The sequence below is a fragment of the Neoarius graeffei genome, chromosome 23 (assembly GCF_027579695.1).
Source record: "Neoarius graeffei isolate fNeoGra1 chromosome 23, fNeoGra1.pri, whole genome shotgun sequence".
Classification (NCBI taxonomy): Eukaryota; Metazoa; Chordata; class Actinopteri; order Siluriformes; family Ariidae; genus Neoarius; species Neoarius graeffei.
In genome coordinates, this window is record NC_083591.1 from 27,084,020 (window position 1) to 27,097,635 (window position 13,616).

At 41.2% G+C, this 13,616-nt stretch overlaps 1 protein-coding gene across 4 annotated transcripts in view; it reads left to right on the forward strand.

Moving 5' to 3' along the window:
• The first annotated feature begins 512 nt into the window (after positions 1-512).
• The window catches only part of lig1 (ligase I, DNA, ATP-dependent), a 101,625-nt gene continuing 88,521 nt past the window's right edge, over positions 513-13,616 (forward strand). For 2 of the 4 annotated variants that reach the window (XM_060905997.1, XM_060905999.1), the window contains exons 1-5: positions 514-658; positions 11,898-11,957; positions 12,150-12,321; positions 12,425-12,575; positions 12,744-12,878. In XM_060905997.1, coding sequence (XP_060761980.1) covers positions 642-658; positions 11,898-11,957; positions 12,150-12,321; positions 12,425-12,575; positions 12,744-12,878 — 535 coding nt within the window. In that variant the 5' untranslated portion in view covers positions 514-641. Of the gene's footprint in view, positions 659-11,897; positions 11,958-12,149; positions 12,322-12,424; positions 12,576-12,743; positions 12,879-13,616 lie in introns of all 4 variants that reach the window. The other 2 variants (XM_060906000.1, XM_060905998.1) reach the window with 2 other exon arrangements.

Here is a 13,616-nt window from a genome sequence, read left to right on the forward strand (position 1 = left end):
ATGTACAAACATTCACGAAAAATATTTTAAAATTTTCTGTCATGTGGTGCCCCCCCCACTGGCTGTGAGTGGTTGGTGCCCCTGGGCACTGTGCCGCAGGCCCATATAGTTAATCCGGCCTTGGTCTGAGCCCTGTGATGACCTGGTGACTTGTCCAGGGTGTACCCTGCCTTTCGCCCGTAGTCAGCTGGGATAGGCTCCAGCTTGCCTGCGACCCTGTAGAACAGGATAAAGCGGCTAGAGAGAGAACCAGTTGCTGATATTCAACCAAAAAAAAGTTGAGTCCAATGACATGAAAAGAACAAATGCTCCAGGGTTTCGTCATCAGAATTACAAAAGATGCACAAATCAACGACAAATTTAAATCTTCTCTTATTGATTACTTTAAAGTGAGTCTCTTTGACTTTAGGTGCAACACTGTGGATGCCAGCTGCCATAAAACCCCAAAGGAGCAGAAGATTCCCCCAGTCCAGCAGGTGGCGCTCCTCACTCTTTGCTGGTGTACGCGCGCCCTTGCGTGTGATGTAACTTTGGCGCCGAATTATTCGCGCATATTTATCCACTTCCATTTATGAAAGTATTCTAGAGTGAGAATTTATTGAAAGCTTAATATTCTGAAGAGATTTTACTTTTCATTAAATATGCAGCGAAGTATATCGTAAGTGTTACACATTATTTTTTCTTAATTGTTAGGTTTCTGTTTGAATGCTCAGTATAATGTACTAGTAGCAGTAAGTTTTGAGCCGTTGTCAAGAGCTACGTCTCTTTATCTTTTTTTAAATACCCGCTATGCATCGTTTAATTATTCATGTGGTTTATATTTCCTCCACAAGACATTAAATATTTTATAAAAGACCTCACAATTAAACTATCTACTTAGAAAGCTAGTAAATCGAAGCGAATTTGTATTCGAAGTCGCTGTTTCGCCCAATGATCTGATTACTGTATTATATACAGATACAGCATTGCACGTGTACAGTCTTATTTTAAATCAGTGTGGCGTGTCAAACTACATTTGAGTCGGTCAATTTTGCATAAATTTATTTTACCTGCTGTCGTATTGGTTGTAAATACAAATTGGCTCACCAAAAACTCGCAGCTGTCTGAAAGAAAGAGCCCACCGAGCCTGGCATTAAACATTCTTCACTCTTCACTGTCCTAAGGGTTGTTTTACAATCAGGGTACGCAAGCTAAAAATCACATTTAACACTTATCTTCAATATCAAAAGGCTTGACTAAATAAACTTGGTTGTTTATTGTAGCCCTGTTATTGTAGCCTATTTACCATGCAAAAAAAAAAAATTGGTCATAACGTTATTTTTGGTGAATGTATGACAATATATGTCATATTTAGCAAAATTACTCGTCATTTAGAAAAAGTGCTTTTTTGACCACAGGTAGCTCCAAAAGGGATGCACTTAAATCATTCTTTATACCATAAAACACATATTTGGTTCCATATCATTGGAAACATAGTTAAGTTTTAATGTTGAATGCCAGTAAGTTTTCAGACTATTTTGATCAAATTAGTATGTAATTGTGTGAAAAAAATGTCCTCTCCGAGACAGCTAATTTTTCAATATAAAATAACACGTATCTAAATTGATTATTTTCATCCTAAAATGTGGTCAAGATATTGGGACATAAATATTAGAGACAACTAACACAAAGCTTACAGCCTTATATTTAAAAGCACTATGGAAGTAGTGGATTCTGAATTGTCAAAAAAAATTTCCTCTCCGAGAATCACTTCATTTGTTTCTCCCAGCCCTGCTTAAAGCTACACTTAATTTTCTTTATCTTATAGCAGATTACACAAAACTACCATACACATACACTACCGTTCAAAAGTTTGGGGTCACTTTGAAATGTCCTTATTTTTGAAAGAAAAGCACTGTTCTTTTCAATGAAGATCACTTTAAACTAATCAGAAATACACTCTATACATTGCTAATGTGGTAAATGACTATTCTAGCTAAATTCTACTAAATGTCTGGTTTTTGGTGCAATATCTCCATAGGTGTATAGAGGCCCATTTCCAGCAACCATCGCTCCACTGTTCTAATGGTACAGTGTGTTTGCTCATTGCCTCAGGCCAAGTTTACATTAGACCGTATCTGTCTCGTTTTCTTCGTGGATGCACTGTCCGTTTACATTAAAACGCCGGGAAACGGGAATCCGTCAGAGTCCACGTATTCAATCCAGATCGTGTCTGGTCCGGTGCTGTGTAAACATTGAGAATACGCGGATACGCTGTGCTGAGCTCTAGCTGGCGTCGTCAGTGGACACCGTCACTGTGACATCCACCTTCCTGATTCGCTGGCGTTGGTCATGTGACGCGACTGCTGAAAAACGGCGCGGACTTCCGCCTTGTATCACCTTTCATTAAAAAGTATAAAAGTATGAAAATACTGCAAATACTGATGCAAATACTGCCCATTGTGTAGTTATGATTGTCTTTAGGCTTGCCATCCTTCCACTTGCAAGTGGTAAGTGACGCGCATGCCCGATATGCACTAGGATCACACACACAGCGGCTCAGTCCCGAATCACTGCTCGTGTGCTTCACTCACGCGCTCTGTGAGCTGCGCAGGGCCGGAGTGCGCACCCTCCAGAGGGCACTCGCTGTTCAGGGCGGAGTGATTTGGAGCGCAGGATGCCTGCGGAGCCGAGCGTATCCGTGTATTGGCGTTGCTGTGTGCACGCGAATCGTGTATTGGCGTTGCTGTGTGCACGCTAATCGTTTTAAAAACGTTAATCTGATGATCCACTGATATGGTCTAATGTAAATCCCACCTGAGTTTCTGGAGCATCACATTTGTGGGGTCGATTAAATGCTCAAAATGGCCAGAAAAATGTCTTGACTATATTTTCTATTCATTTTACAACTTATGGTGGTAAATAAAAGTGTGACTTTTCATGGAAAACACAAAATTGTCTGGGTGACCCCAAACTTTTGAACGGTAGTGTATGTCAAAAAATTACCTGAAATCTGTTCTTTAACTTGTCCTTCACTTAAAAAACTGGTACAAGAACCAGTTTGAATCAATTTGAATTTTGGACCCCTGTGACACAAACTTTGTACCCTGATTGTATAACAACCCCTAATACACTGCATTCAAAAAAAAATTTGTACAAACCAACGTTCATAATCACTGTTGGAGTTGGTCTAAATCAGGGCTTTTCGAAGTGTGTGGCGTGCCTCCCCTGGGGGGCGCCAGAGTTCTTCAGGGGGGGCGCAACATGAGGAAAAATAAACCAGAATAAGTTACTATTGCGGACATTTAGCGAACTTCAGCTAGCCTTTGCCAGAGACAAAATAGACCGATTTTTAGTACCTAAAGCTACAGTGAGTGAGGAGACAGAGTCTGGGCCAAGCAAAAAAAACAGACCCTCCAGGATTTCGCGATGTTTGCAACTTCAACGCAAATTCAACCAATCCCCGCGAATTCAGGGCGGTGTTGCAATTATATCCAATCACCGCAACCTTCCCGCAAATTTGACCAATCGTTGGCGTTGTCTTGAGGTGACATCGACAAACTACCTTCCGCCTTACTTCTGTGTATACGTTCAAGAGAAGCAGCATGCGCGCAGTGTTGCCAGATTGGGCGGTTTCAAGTGCATTTTGGCAGGTTTTGAACATATTTTGGGATGGAAAACGTCAGCAGTATCTGGCAACACTGCATGTGCGAGTCTTACTTGACTTTCTTACATGAAAGCTGAGGCATTTATATTATATTTTAAGGTAACTTCATGTTGTGCTGTGAGCTTCTATGCACTTTAACTTCTGAACCAACAGGTGCATTTGGATCAGTAAAGCCTATTTTTCTGCATTTTTGTAGTCCTGGTAATCTTTTATATTGGTAAAGTTGTTTATAGCACCATTTCTCAGTGTCTTTGTTTTTTTAATCAGTAGTTTTTCAGTAATAACTTTTTAATATTTAACATATCACTCAATTTTAATCACAAAAAGAGAAAATCGCAACAATTTCTTGCAACTTTCACTTCCTCCCGCAATGTAATCGCAACAAAAACCTAAAAAACAACCGCAACTTTCATCGCAATTTTTTGGAAAACCCCCCGCAACATCAGACATTTTAGCCTGCAGCAATTACAAAAAAGGCCCGCGGAATCCTGGGGAGACTGAAAAAAGAAGGAAGTATGACCACGATTATTTAAAGTTTGGATTTTCATGGACTGGATCTGAAGATGCTCCACTGCCACAGTGTGTTGTCTGCCAAGAGGTGCTAGCTAACGATGCTATGAGATGTTTAAAATGTGTAAAAGAAAAAAATAAAAATGTGTACAACAACCATTTTTTTAAAATACGAATGGAACATTGTAGGGGGGGAGGGGCGCTGTTGTTTATTTGCTCTCTGAGGGGGGGCTGACTCTCCCACACTTTGAAAACCCCTGGTCTAAGCCCATGTTTACATTAGACCGTATCAGCGGATCATCAGATTAACGTTTTTAAAACGATTAGTGTGCACACAGCAACACCAATACACGATTTGCGTGCACACAGCAACACCAATACACGGATACGCTCGGCTCCGCAGGCATCCTGCGCTCCAAATCACTCCGCCGTGAACAGCGAGTGCCCTCTGGAGGGTGCGCACTCCGGCCCTGCGCAGCTCACACAGCGCGCGAGTGAAGCACACTAGCAGTGTTTTCGGGACTGAGCCGCTGTGTGTGTGATCCCAGCGCATATCACTTACCACTTGCAAGTGGAAGGATGGCAAGCCTAAAGACAATCATAACTACACAATTGGCAGTATTTGCATCAGTATTTGCAGTATTTTCATACTTTTATACTCTTTAATGAAAGGTGATACAAGGCGGAAGTCCACGCCGTTTTTCAGCAGTCGCGTCACATGACCAACGCCAGTGAATCAGGGAGGTGGATGTCACAGTGACGTTGTCCAATGACGACGCCAGCTAGAGCTCAGCACAGCGTATCCGCGTATCTCAATGTTTACACAGCACCGGACCAGACATGATCTGGATTGAATACGTGGACCCTGGCGGATTCCCGTTTCCCGGCGTTTCCAGACGGTTTAATGTAAACGGACAGTGCATCCGCGAAGAAAACGAGACAGATACGGTCTAATGTAAACTTGGCCTAAATCATTTAGCCAAGTGAAAAGGCATCTGATATTAAAATATTCCTTTTGCATTCTGTTTGCTTTGTTTTCTTATCTAAATTAATCCATGACAGTGTAGTTCATTCAGGCTGCTGTGTGCTTGAATATATTTTAGTTGTCTTAAATAGTTCCAAGATTCATGAATAACAAGTGAACTTAATTTAAAAGGAAAAATCAATAGCCTGTATGAAGTAAGGCAAATTAAACTATAAGATGAAATGAAATATGGTATTTGTTAAGAAAAATCTGCCAAATTTATGTAGGTCAGGGTTAGGACATCTTACAGTAAATCTCATACTTGAGTGTCCCAGATAACCATGAGGACGGGCTTATATTATTCTACTTACAAATGATTTTTAATTATTTAACTGCAAGTATTCTTCAGGTTGTTAAAATGCTATGTTGGACTCCTACCAGATATGGGTTTTATTGTACAAACAAGACAAAGATGAAATTGTCGGCGGTAGTTGTGTATGTTCATTCCTTGACCAGATTTGATTGTAACTAGCTTTAAAGGGTACATCACGGGTAAATTCAGGAGCAAGATCAATGTAATTCTCCTATTTTATATTAAACTTTGGTCAAATATGTCACATTTTGCATTTTATGCAATTTTTTTTTTACCTTGCGCAATACCAGAAATTTCAGTTGGAATCAAGCCTTTCGAGGCAAATTGGTCCGCCTCGGAAAAAACTTGGCATTTGGATTTCCCGGCAAACGTTGCTTTTCGTGACGTTGCGTGCGGGACGCCTCCCTCTGAATCCTACGTCAGCGCTGGTTTATTTATGAGAATATGACCTGGTGGTGCCCTGTGATGACCTGGCGACTTGTCCAGGGTGTACCCCGCCTTTCGCCCATAGTCAGCTGGGATAGGCTCCAGCTTGCCTGCGACCCTGTAGAAGGATAAAGCGGCTAGAGATAATGAGATGAGATGAGATGACCTGGTGGTTTTCTGCAAACGTTGAAAAATTATCACGTAATTATTAAAATGGTTAACAGATGTATTGTACGAGGGTGTAGCAACACCAATCTTGATGGGATTAGTACTCATCGTTTTCCAAAAGACCAGACAATGAGAGAGAAATGGGAGTGCTTGGTCTACACAGGCTGTGCACTTAAACCGTGCAAAGCTCTCGCAGCCTGCTGGCAGTTCCTCAGGTGACGTCACAAATCTGGCTCCAGACTCCCTTGGGATTTTTCCAGACGCGTTTTATTTTATTTTTTTCTGCTGTAGACAGATTGCCTTGTGCAAAATTACCCTTCTGGATGAGTGTGTAAAGGGGCTTACTTTCATATAAAAAAAAAATGAAATTGGTTCAGGATATGCACTTTAATGCATTAGGGCCACTGAGTGACAAATGTTTGAATATATGGGATGAAAACATGAGTATCTAATTATTTAGATAGTAAAATTAAGCATTTTTAATTCATTAGAATACTGCTGAGGATGAAGACTTGGTCCTCAAAAGTATTCTCAAGGCCAGGCTAGATACACACTTGTCTATTTTAAGAAGTGTTTTTCTTAAAGCAGATACTGTATGCAGAGCCTTTATTTTTAAATACGTTTCTGAGTGGATAGTATCTCCATCCTTGACTCTTGTATGCTGGATAAATTGGAATTAAAAATATATATATTTTTGAGAGTTAAAATCGACCGCAAAGTTGGCATTTGAGCTGAGCCAGCCAGCCCTGGGTGCGTGACGTCACTGCGGTAACTGGTTTTAAGGCCGAGGCCTTTGACAGCTATAGACCAAAGTCATATATAAATAAAAATTTATGGTGAAAGTAAGAAATACCGTTACCGACTTGCTCAACTAAGACTGGTTTGACTTCATTGATTGTGGTTTGACTCTCATTAAAACAGGATAGGTGTTATAACTTATGCAACATACATGTACTGTACATGCATGCATTTTCACTGATAAAACGTAAAAGGCTGATTTAAATAATCAGATGAACTGAAACAATCACATTCTGAAGCAAATTAAATAATCTTATATCGGTAACTTAGCCCCCGGTCACACCGCCTGAACTTTGCTGGAGCACCGCTCGTAACCGTTCACCACCGTTTAACAAAAGTTGGCCCCCGTTAAAGCAATGCCGTATACGCTCGGCCACTGCTGATGTTTCTCGAGGGGCCCTCCTACCGCTCCGAAAGTTTTGAGCTGCACAAAATATTGCGAGCGGTGAGGAGGGGGCAATTTTCCGCCCCGGCAAAGTTCACCCCCGCTCCACCAACGCCCAGTCAAAGTTTGGCACCGTTAGACGCAAGTTCGTGGACGCTTGGGTCCGCTAGGCCAACGCGGAAATCTTGAACGCTGGACCACCGCTGCTTCGCCAGCGTTGCCCGGGCGGCGATTTAAACGTTGCACAAACTTCGGTGGAGCGGTTGTAAGCGTTTTACGAGCGGACGCGGGGTTGCTGGAACGGTGTCGGGCGTTGAAGCAGCTATCCATGGCGGCGATGAAGTTTGGTTTGGCGTTGGTATAGAGGTGTCGGAGCGGGACCAGAATTTGGCTATAAATACGGGGAGAAATGGACCAGGAGCTCATTTGGAATCGAGCTGCCGTTGAGTTCAGACCTCATCTATATCGAATTTGCTCAAAGTTACAGTAAAACTGTATCACCATGGATGCTGAGAGACTTGCTATGATTGGTGCACTAGTCCAGCAGCAGAATCAGAACCTCCTCAGATTGCAACAAGCTGTTGACAGATTTTTTTATTTGATTTGATTTTATTCGATCATTATGTAAAATGAAGTACAAAATACATTAAAATCAGGATTACACAAGAAAGCGCAAGCACTTATTTCCATTGTGGTCCCATTAAAACACGTAAAACAGCAATGGCAACGTTATGATTTGACTTAATATTGATTCACTGTACTATGTAAATGGTGAAAATAATAATAATAATAATAATAACAACCACAATAATAAAATAATAATAATAATAATAATAATAATAATAATAAATTGACTTAAATTGACTAGACTAGTAGACAATGAAAATGCATTGTATAGACTAGACTGGAATTTGATTATAAAATTTGATTTCAAAAAGTATGACTAGTACCTATGGATAACAATTATAAAGTAAAATGTTGTATATATTAATAGTAAATATTAAATGATGATGATTAAATAATGATAAAGAAAATATAATAGCAAATAATAACATTAAGGAAAAGACAGCAAAAACATAATGAAAATAGAAATAATCTGACTGACAGCAAACAATAAACAAAAAATAAAGTAATATGAATGATAATAAAAAAGTATAAAGTAATCTCATCTCATCATCTCTAGCCGCTTTATCCTTCTACAGGGTCGCAGGCAAGCTGGAGCCTATCCCAGCTGACTACGGGCGAAAGGCAGGGTACACCCTGGACAAGTCGCCAGGTCATCACAGGGCTGACACATAGACACAGACAACCATTCACACTCACATTCACACCTACGGTCAATTTAGAGTCACCAGTTAACCTAACCTGCATGTCTTTGGACTGTGGGGGAAACCGGAGCACCCGGAGGAAACCCACGCGGACAACATGCAAACTCCACACAGAAAGGCCCTCGCCGGCCCCGGGGCTCGAACCCAGGACCTTCTTGCTGTGAGGCGACAGTGCTAACCACTACACCACCGTGCCGCCCTAGTATAAAGTAATATAAATAATAATATTAATAACAAACGTTTTTATAGATAAAAATATGATAATAAGATCAACTAAACAACAGTGAAAAAAGGGGAAAAGCTATACAGACAACAGAACAGTAATAAGAATTTTAACTAGAAAAAAAAGGAGAAGAGAGAGAAGAAGGAGAGACAGAGTTGTGTGGGTCAGACAGTGGATACTGAGAAGGCCTGAACATGGACTGTATGACAAGCTGATGGTGGAGCTTCTATCAAAAATCTATCAGAACTTGTATCAAAACGATCCGTTCAGCTCCGTAGTCACAAGCGGTATGCCGCTAAACCAACTTTATACCCCCAACGAGCCAAAGCCCGCATGCGCAGAACGCCGCTATACCAACGCTCGCGTCACCGCTAAACTAACGCTCGCTACCGCTAAAGCAATGCTAAAGCAACGCTAAAGCAACGCCGGCTTCAGCGGTGCACCGCTAAGCCAACGCCCGTGTTTTCAATTTTTTTCCCATTTTGTGCGCGGTGACGAGCGTTGTCGAAATTCGGCCCCCCCTCCCTACCGTTCAAGGAACGCTCCAGCAAAGTTCGGGCGGTGTGACTGGGGCCTTAAACACACAATACAAGTTACATGTATTAATCTAAATGCAGGTAAACAACGTGTGTCGTTTTTGTTGTTTTGTATCCAAATGAGTTGGAGCTTACCCGTCTGTGTTCTCACTTCTTGAAGGCTGATCTTGTGGCCGATTGTTTTGAAACAATGTGACTTTCAGTTGTTCATTCAGTTCTCCATTCATTCGCTTCTTCCACGTAAGGGCAAGATGGCAGCAATATCCAGCGAAGAAATCAGACAGCTGGTCCACTCATTTTCCATTACTGAGTACTCTGCCATTACTGCTCGGCTCAGGCAATTACTAAAACTCGGGACGGAACCGGATGCCATCAGTTTTAGCAACAACCGCGGGGAGGTCACTGCCCGAGTGATATGTCCTGTCCTGTTCCATCCCAGTTTTTACCAACAACCCTCGGCTCACTCCGGAAGAACTGGTGCAACTGAACTCACTTGTTCCTTTAAAAATAAATAAATACTTGTTTTTCTTTAATTATTGGTACTGCACCCTCTTTCAATACGGGCTTATAGCCAACATTCCTCAACAGATCAGAGGTCTCGTACAAGTCTTCAGTAAAATGTGCAGAGCAGAGGAGAGACCACTTCGTAGGCGCCCGAAGTGCCCGTGAACTTCTCGCGAAACGCATTCAAATCTTTGCAATTTAAACATTCTTGGGCCATGAATGCAACATAAATCCACCTTCTGTCATGTTGCTGCACCAGCCAGCAACACATCTATGTGGCATGGCAATAAGTTAGCTCAAAATGGAGGATCGGAGTTGCAGTCAGCTCTGTGTTTTAGTGTAGCGGAAATGGCGATGAGACCAATAGACTTCCTGCTGTAAAGTTACGGACGTCAAGGTTATTCACTTGGACCGCTACCTATATGAATCACTTTAATCGTAAAAATTACTGCATTAGATTTATTCTTAATGCTTAAAACTATTCCTGTGCCATTCTTGAGGTCTCAAGGTATTTATAAACGAAAGTGAGGCCATGGCTCTGTGTATATGCTTTAAAGGAATACACCACCCCCAGATGAAATTGAGTCAGTCCCTGCAGTCCCTAGAGTTGGATGAGTGAGCCAAAGCGTTTTGTAGCCGACCCAGCCATTGTCCTGATCTATAAACGCCCCGGTTAGCTTAGCTTAGCGTAGTCGCTGTAATCCGGTGTGTCCAGCTAGCATTGTCGTTGCAAAAGTGAATTAAATAACTCAAGATTTTTTATAATTATTTCTCATGACCTGTACATTCACATCGAGTACACATATCAATGCAAATTAACACAAAGGGATTTACTAGACCGTATTTATATCTGGAACTATTTTCAGCCACAGCACAGGCAAAGCACTGCTGCAGGCGCAAAGACACCGCGCAGCGCTTTAAACCCCCAACTTCCGGGTTTTCAGGCGCTGCGCGGTGTCTTTGCGCCTGCAGCGGTGCTTTGCCTGTGCTGTGGCTGAAAATAGTTCCAGATATAAATCGGTCTAGTAAATCCCTTCGTGTTAATTTGCATTGATATGTGTACTCGATGTGAATGTACAGGTCATGAGAAATAATTATAAAAAATGTTGAGTTATTTAATTCACTTTTGCAACGACAATGCTAGCTGGACACACCGGATTACAGCGACTACGCTAAGCTAACCGGGGCGTTTATAGATCAGGACAATGGCTGGGTCGGCTACAAAACGCTTTGGCTCACTCATCCAACTCTAGGGACTGACTCAATTTCATCTGGGGGTGGCGTATTCCTTTAAGACTGTTGAGGTTTTGGTAGTCCCAGATTTTTATACTTTTTTTGTCTTTCATTTCCACCATTTGGTTACTTTTTTCATTTTGCATCTATCAGCCAGCTCTCCCCCATCATACAGTACATAATAACCGGGAGGGTGAAGGCTAACACAATGCTTTTTCCAAAACCTGTGAAGCTAGCCAACTGCATCTTGTGGAGCTGCTGCTCATGCTGTGTAACAGGGCAGCATAACACATAGGAAAGTGCTGTCTATCCTGTTCTACATAAAGGAGTTTAGATACTCATAATTGGGTAGTGTTGCCTCTGATTAACAGGGGGAAGGGAGTGTACCATCCCTCCCACCTAATAGAAAAATTCTGCATTTTATACAACATATGATCTTTGGCTCAAATGGGAAGTAAAAATTCCCCAGTTGTGTTAACGACAAAAAATGAAAGCAGGTACAATACATTTGTGCAGTTGCTAGAATTGGCGAAAGCACTGCAGTTTAATACTCCACATGGGTTAGAAAAGACCCAGTACAGGCACAAGGTCTTACCTATGTTGATTTAAGGTGGAACAGTGAAATTGAAGGAGAGGCTCCAAATTAGAAACCAGCTTCATCTTTGTGCATGGAGTGACATGCAATGTCTGACTTTCATCGTTGTGTTAGCAGTAACATATTGTTGGATGGCCAGCCAACTGACTAAGAAAGTTATTACAAGCTTTAAAAACGCCCTTGTATTTTAACTTGACATTTTTAACAGGTCCTTCTTTCAGCCAGTGAGGTGTAAGGAGAAGGATGGCATGCCCAAGGGAGCATCTGAGTGAGTGAAAGCCATTTCACATATTTAAGGCTAATGGAAAGAACATGGACTATATTATCAAATGAGAATGAGGTTGGGCGATTATGGGTGGTGTGTGTGTGTGTGTGTGTGTGTAATTTATTTATTTTCAACTGTTGTAATTGAATGGGTAGTCATCATTCGTTAGTGCTCCTGATTATATCTTCACTCCAGGTCAGTTAAAAGCCCCCTCAAACCTCAGAACATTGATAAGGAATATGATTCACCAGTGAAGAGAAGTAAGCGGAGCCGAGCAATCATAGACAGTGATGATGAAGAGCAGCAGATGGTAAAAGAGGTTTCCCAACAAAATGGAAAGCAAACAGCCACACCAGACAAAGAGACGGTACAGACTGTCTTGTATGCCTCATTTCACATGTGTGATAAGCATTGTATTTTGCTATTATGTTTAATTTTAAAGAAGATATAACTATAGTTCTTTCTCACAGGTTGGCCTTGTTAAGGATACGACCAGTCCGCATTCACCAAATCCTGTTGTTACCCTGCCAACCCCTGCTGTTTCAGTAACTTCTGGCACCCCTGAAATGCCTGTTACCCCAAATTCCACTTCACCCTCCAGCATCCCAAAACGCAAGACTGGTTAGTATTTATGCACCCTGTAACTAGTCAAATGTCTGTGTACTAGATCAGTTCTTTTGTTTATTCATGAATTCTGCACATTCATCCTTCAACTGTGCAACGTACCTGCTATCAGTTTATTTATTTGGTCTCTGTCTTTTTACTTTTTTCCCTTCTCTTTCTTTCTAGCCCGTAAGCAGTTTCCCAAGAGGAAATTGGACAGCAGGAGAGATGGAGAGGGAGAAAAAGAGGAGGAACAAAAAGAGACAAGGGGAGGACAGGAGAGTAAACGAGCAAAAATAGAAGGATTTCCTGAAAAGATGGGTGAGACTGATCAAAAATGTTTTGTGGCTTTTCACGTCAGACTCTAAAAAGCATGTTTTTCCGGACATAGATTTTGCAATTTAGGAAGAATTTGAGAGTAAGAGTTGGAGTTGGTGTATACTTGTGCAAACAGTGTTTCTTCAAGGATTTTTTTCAGCAGCAGGGTAAAGGGTTTTGTTGTACCTGGGTCGTGCGTGCATGTACTATGCTGGCAGTTGGAGTAAATATCATTGGGAAATTAAAAAATATGAAAGTAACTGTCAGTTACAGTTGCAAGAAAAAGTAAGTGAACCCTTTGGAATTACCTGCATTTATGTATACATTTATCTTAAAATATAGCCTGTTCCTCTAAATTACAACTACGAACAAACACCACCTCTTTTAACTCGTAGCACAATTATAATCTTTTATGTCTTTATTTAATGGGTATGTTCAATATTCACAGTGCTGGTAGAAAAAGGAAGTGAACCCTTCAATTTAATAGCTGATCAATCCTTTTTTTGGCAGTAATAATTTCAAACCAGTATGGTAGCTGTGGATCAGACCTGCACACTGTTCAAAAGGAATTTTGGACCATTCTTCCTTGCAGAACTGCTTTGGCTCAGCCATATTCATAGGATGTTTGGTGTGAACAACTTTTTTTTATTGAGTTAAAGTCAAACAAAACCCAAAAATACATGTTTGCTAATCACGGCAAGTTCCCTGATGTGCCCCGCTGCACATTTAAATAGAAAATAA